The sequence below is a fragment of the Cicer arietinum genome, chromosome 4, assembly GCF_000331145.2.
Source record: "Cicer arietinum cultivar CDC Frontier isolate Library 1 chromosome 4, Cicar.CDCFrontier_v2.0, whole genome shotgun sequence".
Classification (NCBI taxonomy): domain Eukaryota; kingdom Viridiplantae; phylum Streptophyta; class Magnoliopsida; order Fabales; family Fabaceae; genus Cicer; species Cicer arietinum.
Genome location: NC_021163.2, coordinates 203,760 through 218,900, shown reverse-complemented (window position 1 = coordinate 218,900; position 15,141 = coordinate 203,760). Strand labels below are relative to the sequence as shown.

Sequence of the window (15,141 nt, the reverse complement as noted above, 5' to 3'; positions counted from 1 at the left end):
TTTTCTAAAATAATATTTTTTTTTTTTTTTTTTTTTTTTTTTTTTCAGCGTTGAGTTACCGAGTGAACCAACCTTCAGCACTAAGCTACTTGTTGCGCAAGTACAATGTTCCATTCCATGAAACTTCTATAATTCCATTACTTTTTTTAACAATATTCCTGTATAGTTTCTACTGGTGAAGGCAATGTTTTTATTGTATTCTCTCCTAAAATACTCTTTCTATAATAAAATATTTATATGAAACTTTGTATATATCATTTTTGTTTGTATGAGATTATTTATATGGTACGCATTTATGTTATAACTATATATCATTTTTGTTTATATGAGATTATTTATATGATGGTATGCATTTATGTTATATTTATTATCTCATTTTATTATTGTACTACTTGTTATATTACTCATCCGATTTTAAATATAAAAAAAAAAAATAATAATAATAATAAAAAAAAAAGTAGAGTCAATAAAGATTGATGTATAACCAAATACATCTTTTTGTTTATATTTTATTCAAGAGAAATGACAGAGAGAGAAAAAAGTAATTAAATTGTTTTCCGGAGTAGAATGTTTTTTATGATCAATGTATATTCCTTAAACTTGTGGATGTATATCAACTAAACTCATAATAAAATTTGACGTTGAAAGAGCATAGAAACTTCTCAATTAACAGTTAGAACATTCGTTTTGTGTCGTATGGGGGAGGGAATTTTCAGTCTCCATTCAACACGGTCCGAGGTAGAGTTCCTACCTATATGGAGTCCAAAAAAAGGGAATGGTCGCAAAAACAAGTTTTCCTTTGTGTTCTAATTGGCTGGTATAACAGTTTCACACCTGAAAACTAGCACTACGCTTAGCTTTCTCAAGAAGCCACTTAGGTAGTATTAGTCAAATAAAGAAGATGGAGCAGCAGATTTTGAAAATAGAAAAATCTAACGTGTTGCATTGTAGTTACACAAGTTGAAAATGTCTATATAAAATAGTTATGCAGCCACGTTTATGATGTATTGTTTATCTATACAGCTTACAAATTGCGTGTAGCACACCTTAAGCACTTAGAAAGTTCAAATAGAAGCAGCAGATATAAAAATAGAAACTGATCTAGAAAATGTGTTGACTGTTGAAGATTCTAGAAAATAGAAAAATGTTGGAAATTTCAAATAGATTTTCTACACTAGTTCCAGTTTTTGATTTAGCTACAACTTTTTCTCTCTACAGAGAGATAAAGAGGGGAAGGAAAAAACATGTTACATGACACGAAAATCATTAGTTTTTAAATCATCGCATGGTGCTCATCAGCTGATGAGCTTCTCTCTCATAGAACTTAACTAGGCCAACTACCCAAGTAGAGTCAATTGACATCTGCAAATGGAGTTCGATTCTCTGCTAGGCGCGGGATTTTGCTTTCTGCAAGTGTCCATTTTAATTGGTTCTCTGTGGAATTGTCTTCCCTGATTTGTGTTCTCATCTCCTCAATGGATGCAAGGCTAGGGACTGATATAATCTTTTTGTGAGATGTTGAACTTGTATGCTTGTCAACCTGTTCATCAAGCACAAACAAGCTTTAAATTTGTGGATGATAATAATAATAATAACAACAACAACAATGACAATACAACAAAGAATCTGCAAAAAAAATCCACAAAAGTAAAGAGATTCTGTATACCAAGTAATCTTTAATAAGACACTTTTCTGATTGGACATGGATATCAGATATATCTCCACCATGCTTAACTTGTAGTGAATTAAGCTGTTCCAACAATTGTGTAGTCATAGAATCAATTTCCTTCTTATTCTCATGGTCCAGCATCAGTGCACCTGAAAGTATTACAAATTTGTTCAACTCAGTTAAGTAAGCAAAAGAGAGACGAAAAAAGGTAATAAAATGGAAACAAACTCTAAATGCAAGAATTACAAATTACCATTCACATTTGCTAGCAGGTTACGAGATCCTGCATCATAATCTGAATCCATAGATAATGATGCAGACACAAACTTTTTATTCAGATCATGGTTTGTCGAGATATTTTTCCTGTTAAGCATTGATTAAAGTTAAAAATATTAGAACTTGTTTCACAGTAGATTCTACCACATTAAGAAAAATCTAAGACTTAACTAGCAGAAACTTACTTCACTGTAGATTCTATCTCTGCAAGATTGTTCTTGTGTAAATTGTTGAAGGACAAGTGAGCATTTTCCCACTGTTTCCTGGAACAGTCCACTGCCTTTGAACTGCATTGCATGTACAAAAGAATTGAAACTTTACTGAGATACATGCTCGCAATTTCAAGGGAAAATTTAAAGACAGAAATTAAAAGCCGCTTTGTGTACACAAAATCATCATCCATCCCTAACTAAAAGTGTATGTGCAAGAATTGTTTGGCGATTTTTAACAAAAATGAAATAATTGTGCAAATAGGAATACTAAATATTTTGTTAATATTTAGGGAAAACGATACAAAAATCGATAAATCACCAAATCCAGAAGACAGATAAGAGCAAACAAAAACTTACCAATCCAGGAGACAATCCTCCATTGTAGCTTTGAAGTTGTTTACTGAGAACATTTGTTTCAAAAATTGGTTATTTGCATTCTCTACATATTCATTAACTTCCTTGGTAGCATCTTTAGAAACTTGCTGCATGTTGAACATCTCTAGCTGCAATCTCTTAGACTGTTGCAAACTCATATCTTGCATATTTCTTGATGCCTCGGAGACCTAATACATATTTGCAGAAGTGAGTAATACTTAATACACACACTGAATAAATAGTACACAACACCAACAAGGAAATAAACAAAGGGATGATGCAGTCGACAGACCATAGCAGTTCTCTTAGATGTCAAATTTGCCAAAATTGATGAAATTTTCTCTAAGGCCTCTTCCTCATCTCTCGCAACCTCTTGCTGTTTCAGTTTGAAGGAACAAAATCAACCAAACCACAAATTTGACCTTTTAGGATCAAGTTATTTACAAGTAAAAGTGTTTTCATACCTTGAACTTCATCTCGAAATTAGTTAATTGGTGGAACCTCTCCTTTTGAGTTTCTTCAACAATTTCCATTACTCTTGAAGAATGAATATTGATGTCATCAAAGAATTTTACAGTTGCCTCTGAAACCACTCGTGCCGAAATCATACTTTGCTGTAAACTCTACACAATGAATGAATGATCCATTAAATTTATAATTGCATTATTACCATTGCTTTATTTATATTTATACACAAAAACTGAACAAACCCAAACAAAGGTAGACAAATGGAACATACTTCCTCTTGTTGTTGAATGGAAAATGCTACCAACTGTTTTTGCTCATCAAGAGAATTATGGATGCCGTCAATCACATCATTAGCTTCGAGAACCGCAGTGGCAAGAAACTGTAAAGAAGGCAAACCAGATTTTAACTTGAAAGCATGCAAGTAACAATTATTTTTACAAAATATTTTAACAGATTTTAACAGCCAACGATTGCAATAAAACATGAAATTAAAATAGAAAAAGAAAACTTGTATTCTTCAGTAAATTCAATTACATTCTCAACAACCAATGCCTGTGATGAAACTTTATTTTGTATCTCTTCCATATCAGAAGAAGCTTTCACGTGCAATGTATTAGCTAGCTCCTTCAAGGTCCCTACTCCTGAAGTATAAATTTCTGTCATTTTCGTGATCCTTGATTCCAGAGCTTGTGCTGCCTGAAAAAAGTATATCATGCAAAAATCAAATGATGAATAGTCATGGCAAACAGAGCATGTAACTGAAACAAGATCCTCTTCAGTTTTCTTACATCACTTTTGCTGGCAAGATGAGAGCAAACATGATCTTCCATGGATCTAAGTTGTTTCTGTTGTTGAGAAATAGATCCTATAATGGTCGTATGCAAATCTTTTAAGCTTCCATTTAAGAGAGATGCAAAATTCAAGATTAATTTTTGGTTTTCTGCTTCCATCCGTTCTTTGTGATCTGCACGAAGAAATGACTTTTAAGATGTCCTGTTGAAATAATGAAATAATATCTAGAAACCAAAACTGATGTTTTTATTAATAGTTTTTCTCAGAAACATATCCAATTTCTAAAGCAAATAACACATGATGAGATATGCTCAATCAAGCATATTTTCTTATGAAATCGCCACAAATCAGGACAAAGAACTTATTGTCACAGAATGAGAGAGTAAAATAATCCTACCCAACTTTGAGGACAGTAAATTAATATCATCTGATGCATTCTGAAGATCACTACACATTTCCTTTGCACGCTCAATCAAGGCATTTTCTGTTTACAAGCACAATCAAGCAAATAATATGTGAATTAAACAAAAACAGCAGAAATCTTGGTAGCATATCATCAATCGATTTACCTGATTTCATTAGCTTGGAAATGGTGCACTCCTTCTCCTTCAGCTTTGAAACAACTAGCCTGTAATTCTCTTGAAGATCATGCAAGTCGTTGCTGGTTTTTTCCAAATTCACCTAAAGAGTAATTTAATTTGATAAGATACTTATTTAAACAACACATTATGGAGAAAAATAGATCAATTATATGCACCTTGCAATCCTTCAGCTCGTTTTCCAAATCCAGTTTCTGTTCTTGCTCTGTTAAATATAGCTCACGAAATCTGTCCACTTGCTGCAAAATAAATGGGAAGAAATAAATTACAATGAAGTTCCCATACAAATAGGAAGAAATGTCAGCCAAAGACTCTGGGAATACTTTCTGACTAAGGTTAAAGTCATTCTCTAATTGCTCTATCTTCTCATTCCTTTCCTGCATGAAGGGTTGACATAAAGTAAATTAAGCTAGGGAAATTGACATAAGTACCAAGAAAGATAGAACATGCATTAGAAACATGGGACTTTCAGTGTGAGACTACATTATAAACATTCCCATCAAGAAAAGAAAACAAATCAATTGAGAAATGATAATTAATTGAAAAGTATTCAAGTGGAGGGTTTTTTTTCTTCAGATGATATGCAATGATCCTTAGAAAATTCCTAATAGTATAATAGATTGTTATGCATGTGGATATGCAGTTACTTAATAAAAGACCTTCTTTTCAGCTTCTTCCTTGGCAAATCTTTCATGAGAAATATATACCCCATTCTTTTCCCTTGCTGCTCGAACATCTGCATTCAATATTCACATGAACAAAGATATGATACAATGATCTTATCTATGTTCCAAAACTTAAATAATGGTGAATGTACCTTCTTTCATTCTCTCAATCTCCATGTACAAGTCCTTCAACAAAACGGCCTTTGAAACTTTTTGGTTTGCCTATTAGAAAAATATTAGCTTTTATTAGCACAAAGAAAAAACTACTTTTATAACATTTTTAAGGAGGCAATCGCAGTGGTAACTGACCTCAGGCTTATTCTTTATGTTTTTTGCTCTACTAGCATAGTCTAGGGTACTTAGTGTTTCTTCCAAGCAATAAGCAGATGGACTAATAGTAGCAATTATGCATGTTTTAGTTTTCCCTCCTAAGGAGTCTCGCAAAATCCTTGTAAGCTTACTATCTCTGAAATAACGGACAACCAAGTGGTATGTACATTAAGGTACATGTCTTTATAATATTATAGTAATTAATAATAATTGAAAATCATGTTAATATGGACCTGTAAGGTATATGCGCAGAATGTTCCACAAGGGCATTTATCACACGTCCCAGAGTGAGTAAGCTCTTGTTTATCTCCCCCGCTTCTCTAGCACGGCCCTGTAATCATATTGTTGCAAACTTAAAGCACGATCAAACAGAACCTTTAGTTGAGACAAAGAAAGAGAACCAGGTGAATAACTGTAGTTGAAAAGTTCCTATTAGCAAAAAGTGAATCAAAATTGGGCGTAAGCCTTTAATGATGCTTCTTACTTCTTAGAATACTTAGCTGTTTTTTCAAATGCACCCACATTATCATTTCAATGCATTATAACATGAATAAATTATATATCTGATGTGCTATTTGGTTACACCACTATATTTTTCTAGCCAAATGACAAATTACCTGGCACAATGAATTGCCAGAGTAGAGTAAATCAGAAATTTTGCTTTTACCTCACGTGCTCCAGAACGCAGTATATTTTCTGATCCAGCCAAATCAACAAGATTAAGTTTGCCACACTTAATCAACTCCTCATCACCAATTACAGTTTCTTTCACATAGACAGTAATGGTAAACACTGAATGCGAACGGCTGCACCAAAATACGTTCATCAAGTAAAACATTGCTTCTACTAACATGAATTACAACGACAAAAATAAAAGGAAACCTATCTACCTGCTTCTCTTGTTAAGCAATGTCTCTGAAGTGCGCCTCTTAGATGCCCCTCGTTCCAACAGAGTATAAATTTCATTTACACTGTATACCGATTCTTCTTCAAGGCCTCTCACCACCACACTACCTTTTCCATCTTCCATAAGGGCTACAGGTTTCTTTATTTTTTCTTCTATAGGCCTGGTAGAATTATTGTCTTCTGGGGACAATAGATCAGTTATTTCTTCATTATAAAGCTCAAGGAATGTGACTTTCATGCTATAGTCAGCATTTTGTGCTTCCAAAATATCAAAAATTTGACGAACTGCTCTTGGGATGACACCAGCCTCAGCAGTTAAATCACCACTCTGTATATAAATCACATCATTTAACACAATTTCCACGATCAGAAAACATCGGTGATATAACATAATATAACCAGTGGACTGAAACGGAGGTTGAATGACAAAATGCATACCTTATTTCTCATTCCACCCTCCATTGTATAAGTTTTACCAGTCCCAGTTTGCCCATAAGCAAAGACAGTGCAATTGAAACCATCAAGAACTTCATTGACAATTGGGGAAATGGCTTGGTCGTATATCGATCTCTGTTGTGCTTTAGGTCCAAAAACCTTATCAAACAGATTAAAAAAACACATGTTAATAAAATATTACAATATATTATAACTTGCAAATGATCATAGTAAGATAGTCCAAAAAATAGAAGTATAAGTTAAGTAAGTGTACCTTGTCGAAATTGAAAACTCTATCAACCTGTTTGTTAGCTATAGTCTGCGTAACAACCACTTCCTTTTTATGTTCATTACATGTCACCACCTTAGGAACATTAGACTTTTGTTCATCATCGCTTAAGGGCCTGAAATTAGAAATTTTAAAATTAAAAATTCTTAATCATTGAGAAACAATACACACATCATCACAAACAATCAAACTAAGAAAATTTGTAATTCAACAATACACATATCACAAACAACACACAAATCTCAAAACTTTAATCGATCGTCAAAAAACAAAAAACAACCCTAAGCTCATTAGCTCAAACCAACTATCATGTTGTTGGAGATAATTTTAGAAACATAAAAACAAAATACTAAAAGTGAAATTCAAAGAAGAATGACCTGCATCGAAGCAAAACTTGAACATTAGTCTCTTTATCTTTGCTGTCATGACGGAATGAACTCCGATCAGAACCTCTTGAATCAGGACGCCGACGTTCCGGTCGAGGTGTCAAAAATGGAGACGGGGATGCTGTCATCATCCCTAATCCAACTTTCTTAGACTGATCAGGAGTCATCGACATCGTTTTCAACAAACTGCTAAAAAAATCCTCAAAAAACAAAACCCTAATTAGCGTATAAATATGAGAAAAATAATCCTCGGTCTCGTAGACTTGTATTGTTCAAAACGAAAAGAAGAGAGAATCGGAAAATAAAGATGGAATTGAAAGCTTACTTGATTGGAGAATCTGATGAAAGGTGATCGAAAAGAGATTTGATTCGGCAATTTTATTTATTGTAATTTGATAATGTGAATTTTAATTTGAGAAGTGAATTTGAAAATGAGAATGTGAATGAAGAAGGGTTACGTGGCTTTTATCAACGGCAACTTATGTAGGGCTTAATAGCCGTTAAGCAATCTACGCTCTTCAGTTCAGCTCCTCCAACCCAATTTTCAAAGTTCAAACTATGCTCTAAAAAGTTTGAATTTTAAATAATGTCACAATCAGCTTTATAAATGAAATAAATAAATGTTATCTAATCATACTACCAGTGAAAAATATATTAATATTCCTAAAATAATATTTATTTTTTTGACTGAATAATATATTTATGTAGTTTAACTAATTAAGAAACTCATTCAATGTACTTCACCAAAATAAAACTCATTCAATGTATTTAAAAAGAAAATAAGGAAACTCGTGCAAGGGTTTTTATAAATTAAAATGAGAATGTTAATTAAGTATTTTAATTATTTAACCTCAAATTCATCCCCTAAATAAAATTTTAAATATTATTTTATGTCGCTTTTGTTGTGATTTAAGAAAGTAAAGTTCAAAGAGAAAAAAGAAAATAATTATTATACGAACATTTTTATCTATGCACTCCTATAATTGTTCTTAAGAAGAACTCTTTAAAGTTCATTAAGAGGATACACTAAAACATGATAATTAAATGAGCTTTGTGAAATGCTATAGTTGGATAGCCAATATGCACTATTGTTGTTTTTACGTGAAATGTGAGTAATTTGAATTTATCAATTCAAACTCAAAAAGTATGGAAAACAATACAACAAATTAGGATAGAGACGTTCGATATTGATTCTGGTGTTTCCTGTTACCATGTCAACAAGAGAATTTAGATTGCTCTTCATTTAAAGTTGGGACAGTTGGCGTATTTGTGTCATTTCTATATTGAGATATATACCCCCACACTCTCCATGAAAAGCATCACAATTGCTTAGTTTTTCGATAATACCCCTTGATTTATTTGCCATCTACGCCTTTAAGTAAACCTCCATACTCTCTCATGTCTTATGTAAGTCGGTAAGCTCCATCGTAGTTCAACTTAACTCACTCGCCCCTTGGTCTATTCTAAACAATGAACTTTGTGTCGCTCTATGGGTTGTCATCTTGGTAATTGTGTAGATATAGGTTGTAAGTTTTTGGAAATTTTCTTCAAAATATAGATTTGTTCTTCCACTTCCACAAGTTTCAACAAACGATCATAAAAGATAGACGTACAAAATTACGAATCTAAAAGGACATAGAATTAAAAAAGTTCTCTAGCCAGACATATAATCTCGAAAATCGTAAATTATAAATCAATATTTATAGAATAATAGAGTTGGCAAGGTGCATATACCAAAACTACTACTTTAGACTTCTATAAAAAACAAAATTTACTTAATAAAAAGACCTTAAAAAATTAACTTAATAAGAATGCCTCTTATTCAAATATTTTCAAAATTAAAATTAATAAAATTTTATTTAAATTTAATATTATCTCAACAAATTTTAAATCAAACTATCTTTATTATCAATTAAAAAAAATAGTATACAATATTAATTATATTAATTTAATAAATAAATTTATGTAACATATTTTAAAATACTTCGAATTAAAATCTCATATAGATTTTCATATGTTAATAGGTGCGCTATAAGGTACACCTTACCAATTATGGATAACATCCCAAAATAAAAACTTATTTTAATAGGATATGCGATAGCCATTATGTGATTGCTTATGGGCTTACTTTCTTTTTTTCTCTCTCATTCTCTTTCATCTCTCTCTTATTACTTTTTTCTCTCAAACAAACGTACCCTCAAGAGCGACTAAAAGCAAGAGCAAGGGTGAAACATAGTGTGTGATCATGGGACAGTCAAGGCTATCCTCTCGTCTCGAGAGACGTATTTTTAAAAACTATTTTGATTTTTGTAGTTTTTAAAAATAAAAAACTAGATCATATTTTACATATTTTGATTTTTAATTTTACTTTTTACATTTAACAAACATAAACATATTTTACATATTCTGAGTTGCAATTGGTTTCGGGCTCAATTTCTTGCGCTCCGTGTCATCAGCGTTTAGATCCTCCATGAGAGTTTCTTGTGTTTGATTACGGTTTCTGGAATTGGGATCGGAAAAATTTTGGATTTGAGGATTTTCGAGGATTTCAGAGGAATGAGGATCGACGCGGTGAATTACACCAATTCTTTTGTTTGCCGTTCCTAACAGCTACATCAACGTCACGCTTCGTTTCTTGATTGTTCAATCACGCTTCGATTCTTGATTGTTCAGTCACGCTTGGGTTCTTGATTGTTCAATCTTGCAAGATTTTGTGATTCTTATTCAGCGTTGGATGTTTTAGCCTTCATAATAATTCAAAATACTTGCAACAAGAATTCTTCCAACCCATGTTGAAAATCCGGTATGATATACCTGACCCTAAATGAAATCATATATATGAATTTTGTATTCTTTTGTAATATAGAATGCATATGGTGAAAGAGAATTGGAAAAATATAAATATAAATGAAATCTAAATTGGTTGTTATTGACCCTAGATGAAACATCTATAAATTTACACTTAGAGTGTGAAATGTGGACTGTTTTTGAGAATTGACGTCCCTTTCAAAAATCGAGATGGTATAATAGAAGGTTATTTACCCTACATGCTGTATGAACTTTGTGTTCATAACGTGAAATGTGGATGATGTCCTTGAGATTTGACGGCCATTTCGAAAATCAGGAAGATATTGGTATACTTGATGGTTGTTGACCCTAAATGAAATCACTATGTCGGTTTTATATTGACAAATGTGAATAGTGTTCTTTAGATTTAACTGCTATTTCAAAAATTAAGATGGTAAAATTGGTTGTTATTGACCCTAAACGAAATCTTTACATGGAAATTTTTTTTTAGAATTGACGTCCCTTTCAAAAATCGAGATGCTAAATCGAAGGTTATTTACCCTAAATGCTATATGAACTTTGTGTTCATAGCGTGAAATGTGGATCATGTCATTGAGACTTGACGTCCATTTCGAAAATCAGGATGGTATTGTATACTTGATGGTTGTTGACCCTAAATGAAATCACTATGTCAATTTTGTATTGAAACTGTGAATATTCTTTAGACTTAACGACCATTTCAAAAATTAAGATGGTAAAATTGGTTGTTATTGACCCTAAACGAAATCTCTACAAATTTGCACTTACAGTGTGAAATGTGGACAATGTTTTTTAGAATTGACGTCCCTTTCAAAAATCGAGATGGTAAAATCGAAAGTTATTTACCCTAAATGCTATATGAACTTTGTGTTCATAGCGTGAAATGTGGATCATGTCCTTGAGACTTGACGTCCATTTCGAAAATCAGGATGGTATTGTATACTTGATGGTTGTTGACCCTAAATGAAATCACTGTGTCAATTTTGTATTGACAACTGTGAATATTCTTTAGACTTAACGACCATTTCAAAAATTAAGATGGTAAAATTGGTTGTTATTGACCCTAAACGAAATCTCTACAAATTTGCACTTACAGTGTGAAATGTGGACAATGTTTTTTAGAATTGACGTCCCTTTCAAAAATCGAGATGGTAAAATTGAAAGTTATTTATCCTAAATGCTATATGAACTTTGTGTTCATAGCGTGAAATGTGGATCATGTCCTTGAGACTTGACGTCCATTTCGAAAATCAGGATGGTATTGTATACTTGATGGTTGTTGACCCTAAATGAAATCACTATGTCAATTTTGTATTGACAACTGTGAATATTCTTTAGACTTAACGACCATTTCAAAAATTAAGATGGTAAAATTGGTTGTTATTGACCCTAAACGAAATCTCTACAAATTTGCACTTACAGTGTGAAATGTGGACAATGTTTTTTAGAATTGATGTCCCTTTCAAAAATCGAGATGGTAAAGTCGAAAATTATTTACCCTAAATGCTATATGAACTTTGTGTTCATAGCGTGAAATGTGGATCATGTCTTTGAGACTTGACGTCCATTTCGAAAATCAGGATGGTATTGTATACTTGATGGTTGTTGACCCTAAATGAAATCACTATGTCAATTTTGTATTGACAATGTAAACTGAACAATGTTCTTAACGACCATCGATTCTTTCAAACTTTGAGATGCTAAAATCGGTAGTTATTGACCCTAAATGAAATCACTATGAATTTTGCACTCATAGTGTGAAATGTGGACAATGTTCTAAGACTTGACATCCCTTTCAAAAATCAAGATGATATAATTGGCGGTTATTTACCCTAAATATAATTGCTATATGAACTTTGTGTTCATATCGTGAAATGTTGAATATTCTTTAGACTTAACGACCATTTCAAAAATTAAGATGGTAAAATTGGTTGTTATTGACCCTAAACGAAATCTCTACAAATTTGCACTTACAGTGTGAAATGTGGACAATGTTTTTTAGAATTGACGTCCCTTTCAAAAATCGAGATGGTAAAATCGAAGGTTATTTACCCTAAATGCTATATGAACTTTGTGTTCATAGCGTGAAGTGTGGATCATGTCCTTGAGACTTGACATCCATTTCGAAAATCAGGATGGTATTGTATACTTGATGGTTGTTGACCCTAAATGAAATCACTATGTCAATTTTGTATTGACAACTGTGAATATTCTTTAGACTTAACGACCATTTCAAAAATTAAGATGGTAAAATTGGTTGTTATTGACTCTAAACGAAATCTCTACAAATTTGCACTTACAGTGTGAAATGTGGACAATGTTTTTTAGAATTGATGTCCCTTTCAAAAATCGAGATGGTAAAATCGAAGGTTATTTACCCTAAATGCTATATGAACTTTGTGTTCATAGCGTGAAATGTGGATCATGTCCTTGAGACTTGACGTCCATTTCGAAAATCAGGATGGTATTGTATACTTGATGGTTGTTGACCCTAAATGAAATCACTATGTCAATTTTGTATTGACAATGTAAACTGAACAATGTTCATGAGAATTAACGATTCTTTCAAACTTTGAGATGCTAAAATCGGTAGTTATTGACCCTAAATGAAATCACTATGAATTTTGCACTCATAGTGTGAAATGTGGACAATGTTCTAAGACTTGACATCCCTTTCAAAAATCAAGATGATATAATTGGCGGTTATTTACCCTAAATATAATTGCTATATGAACTTTGTGTTCATATCGTGAAATGTGGATGATGTTTGTGAGACTTGACGGTCCTTCCAAAAATCATAATGGTATACTTAAGGGTTGTTGACCCTAAATTAAATCACTAACTGAATTTTGTATTGATAGTAAAATTTGGATGGTGTTCTTGAGACATAATGGCCCTTTCAAAATTTTTGATGGTATAATTGGAAGTTATTGACCAGAAATGAAATCAATAATCATTATGAATTTTGTACTTTTAGTCTTAAATGTGGATAATGTTCTTGAGACTTGATGCCCCTAAGAGGATTCACAAAAAAGAAAATAATACTCATTTTGATGAAGAGAAAAAGTAGTGAATCAGACTTCCCCTAATGCAAAACAAATCCTAAAGAGAAAAATATTAAGATATAAAACTTAAGAACCCCTTTGAAAAATTGAGATAATATAATTGACAGCTAAATGTAATTCATAAATGAATTTTGTAGCTAAATGTAATTCATAAATGAATTTTGTAATTCATGAACGTTGTTGGTGATCTTGAGACTTGATGAACCTTGCTGCTATAACAATATGGGTCTTTTATCTTGAGACTTGATGAACCTTGCTGCTATAACAATATGAATCTTTTATCTTTTTGTGAAATAAGGTGGTATATGTGACAATTATTGGCCTTAAACGCATTTACTAATGAAGTTTTATTCATCATCATAGCATGAACTATGGATAATGTTCTTGAAATGCCCTTGTTGCAGTGACAATATAAATCTTTATTGTTAATGTGAAATTGGATGGTATTCACTGGGCCTTGATTAGTCATGGATTCTGGTTGCAAATATATTTGAGATGGGAAGCTATAACATCGATAATCCTGAATTCAATTACAAGATAAATTGTATAAAATTGGGACGGTATGCTTGACGGGACATGTCCCTAAATGCGATCACTATATGGATTTTGTATTCATAATGGGAAGTATACAATGTTCTTGAGAATTGATGGACCTTTTTGCGATAACTATATGAAATGAATCTTTATCTTTGATGAAAAATAGTATGGGGTGCCTAGTTCTTTGATGAGTCGGTGATTCTAATTGCAAGTATTATATTTGAGATGGTATGGTTGAGCATTGATGACCCTAATTCGATTGCTCTATGAATTATATATCGGAATGAAATATTTAAGCCTTGTGAACGCTAAATATATGAAAATCGAAGACCAAGAACAATATCATATTTTCTTTGAGACAACTCAAAAATTGAAAATCTATATGGAATGCTTGAATTGATTTTATCATAGATAGAATATTTAACACTGGATCCATATTGAAAGTTGTCACCATCACTTCTCGTGTCTGTCGCAATCTGTGTTCAAAATTGTCTATACTATGTCCATTGATATAGCAGTAACTATGAGGTGAGAAGGTAGAGCAATAATTGTGGGATATTGAGCTTTATATAATTCTGCAAATGAAGATGGGTTGTTGCCAATTGATACTAAGTTTTTTCTCCTAGCTTGATGATGCAGATTTAAGGGTGTGCCTAATGGTTTTAGGAGATTGCTGTTTGATCATAACCAATTGCGAACTTTAGATGTTAACACTGTTACCGCAATTCCTTATGAATGAGAGGATTCTTAAACACCTTTGCATGTATCGGATATTTTTTTTCAAGTATTTTTATAATCATGGAAGCTTTTATTTTTTCTGAGGTTGCTATTTTGCTACTTAGTTAACTATAGTCAGAACATTTTTGCTTCTACTGATAGCAATGCTATATACCAAGGGTAAATACCTTTGCGCTGTGAGAGAGTTAAGTACCCAATTGTATGGGTTACAATTGTTGTGTAAAATTTATGGGCTATTTGTTGTGTGATTTAACTTCTCTTGATATTCCAATTGCAAATTGCTAACCTTAAACTTGGACATTATTCCAAGTTAATTGTCTTTTGTTAATTTTTCTCTGAATCCTCTGATACCATTGGCTTTCAATCTGGTTTTGATGTAAAGTTCTTTTTTAATTTCCTATCTGATGATGGAGATTTAAGTTTTGAGCTAAACATTGGCATTGTCTGTGGGAATGATGTCGTTCTCGATTTAGTCTCTCACAATTCTGGTGAATCTTGGAAACAACTTCACTAACTCAGAGGATCCAAAAAAGAACTCACTTTACTGTGATCTACATTTTCTTCAAGAGCTAA

The 15,141-nt window shown here is 32.3% G+C and overlaps 1 protein-coding gene and 1 long non-coding RNA gene across 4 annotated transcripts; one reads left to right on the top strand and one right to left on the bottom strand.

Annotated features, from left to right (window-relative positions):
* Positions 1–1,127: 1,127 nt before the first annotated feature.
* Positions 1,128–7,962, bottom strand: LOC101494986 (kinesin-like protein KIN-5B). Of its 3 annotated transcripts, none has more exons than XM_027334023.2 (24): positions 7,728–7,962; positions 7,394–7,602; positions 7,002–7,131; positions 6,731–6,886; positions 6,277–6,620; positions 6,054–6,192; positions 5,620–5,717; positions 5,366–5,522; positions 5,209–5,278; positions 5,051–5,127; positions 4,715–4,768; positions 4,550–4,630; positions 4,362–4,473; positions 4,190–4,276; positions 3,789–3,964; positions 3,535–3,696; positions 3,272–3,379; positions 2,997–3,155; positions 2,825–2,908; positions 2,515–2,720; positions 2,131–2,232; positions 1,923–2,032; positions 1,667–1,818; positions 1,128–1,540 (listed from the first exon to the last, which is right to left on the bottom strand). In XM_027334023.2, the coding sequence occupies exons 2-24, from the start codon at positions 7,573–7,575 to the stop codon at positions 1,352–1,354; spliced, it is 3,135 nt and encodes a 1,044-aa protein (XP_027189824.1). In that variant the 5' UTR covers positions 7,576–7,602; positions 7,728–7,962; the 3' UTR covers positions 1,128–1,351. The 3 variants fall into 3 exon arrangements, with proteins under 3 accessions (XP_027189824.1, XP_004494989.1, XP_004494990.1); XM_004494932.4 differs by having other exon boundaries at positions 7,394–7,591; XM_004494933.4 differs by having other exon boundaries at positions 7,394–7,588.
* Positions 7,963–9,516: 1,554 nt separating this feature from the next.
* Positions 9,517–14,659, top strand: LOC113786139 (uncharacterized). The gene is made up of 2 exons (XR_003472238.2): positions 9,517–10,205; positions 13,698–14,659. It is a non-coding gene; the product is annotated as an uncharacterized lncRNA (long non-coding RNA).
* The last annotated feature ends 482 nt before the right edge of the window (positions 14,660–15,141 follow it).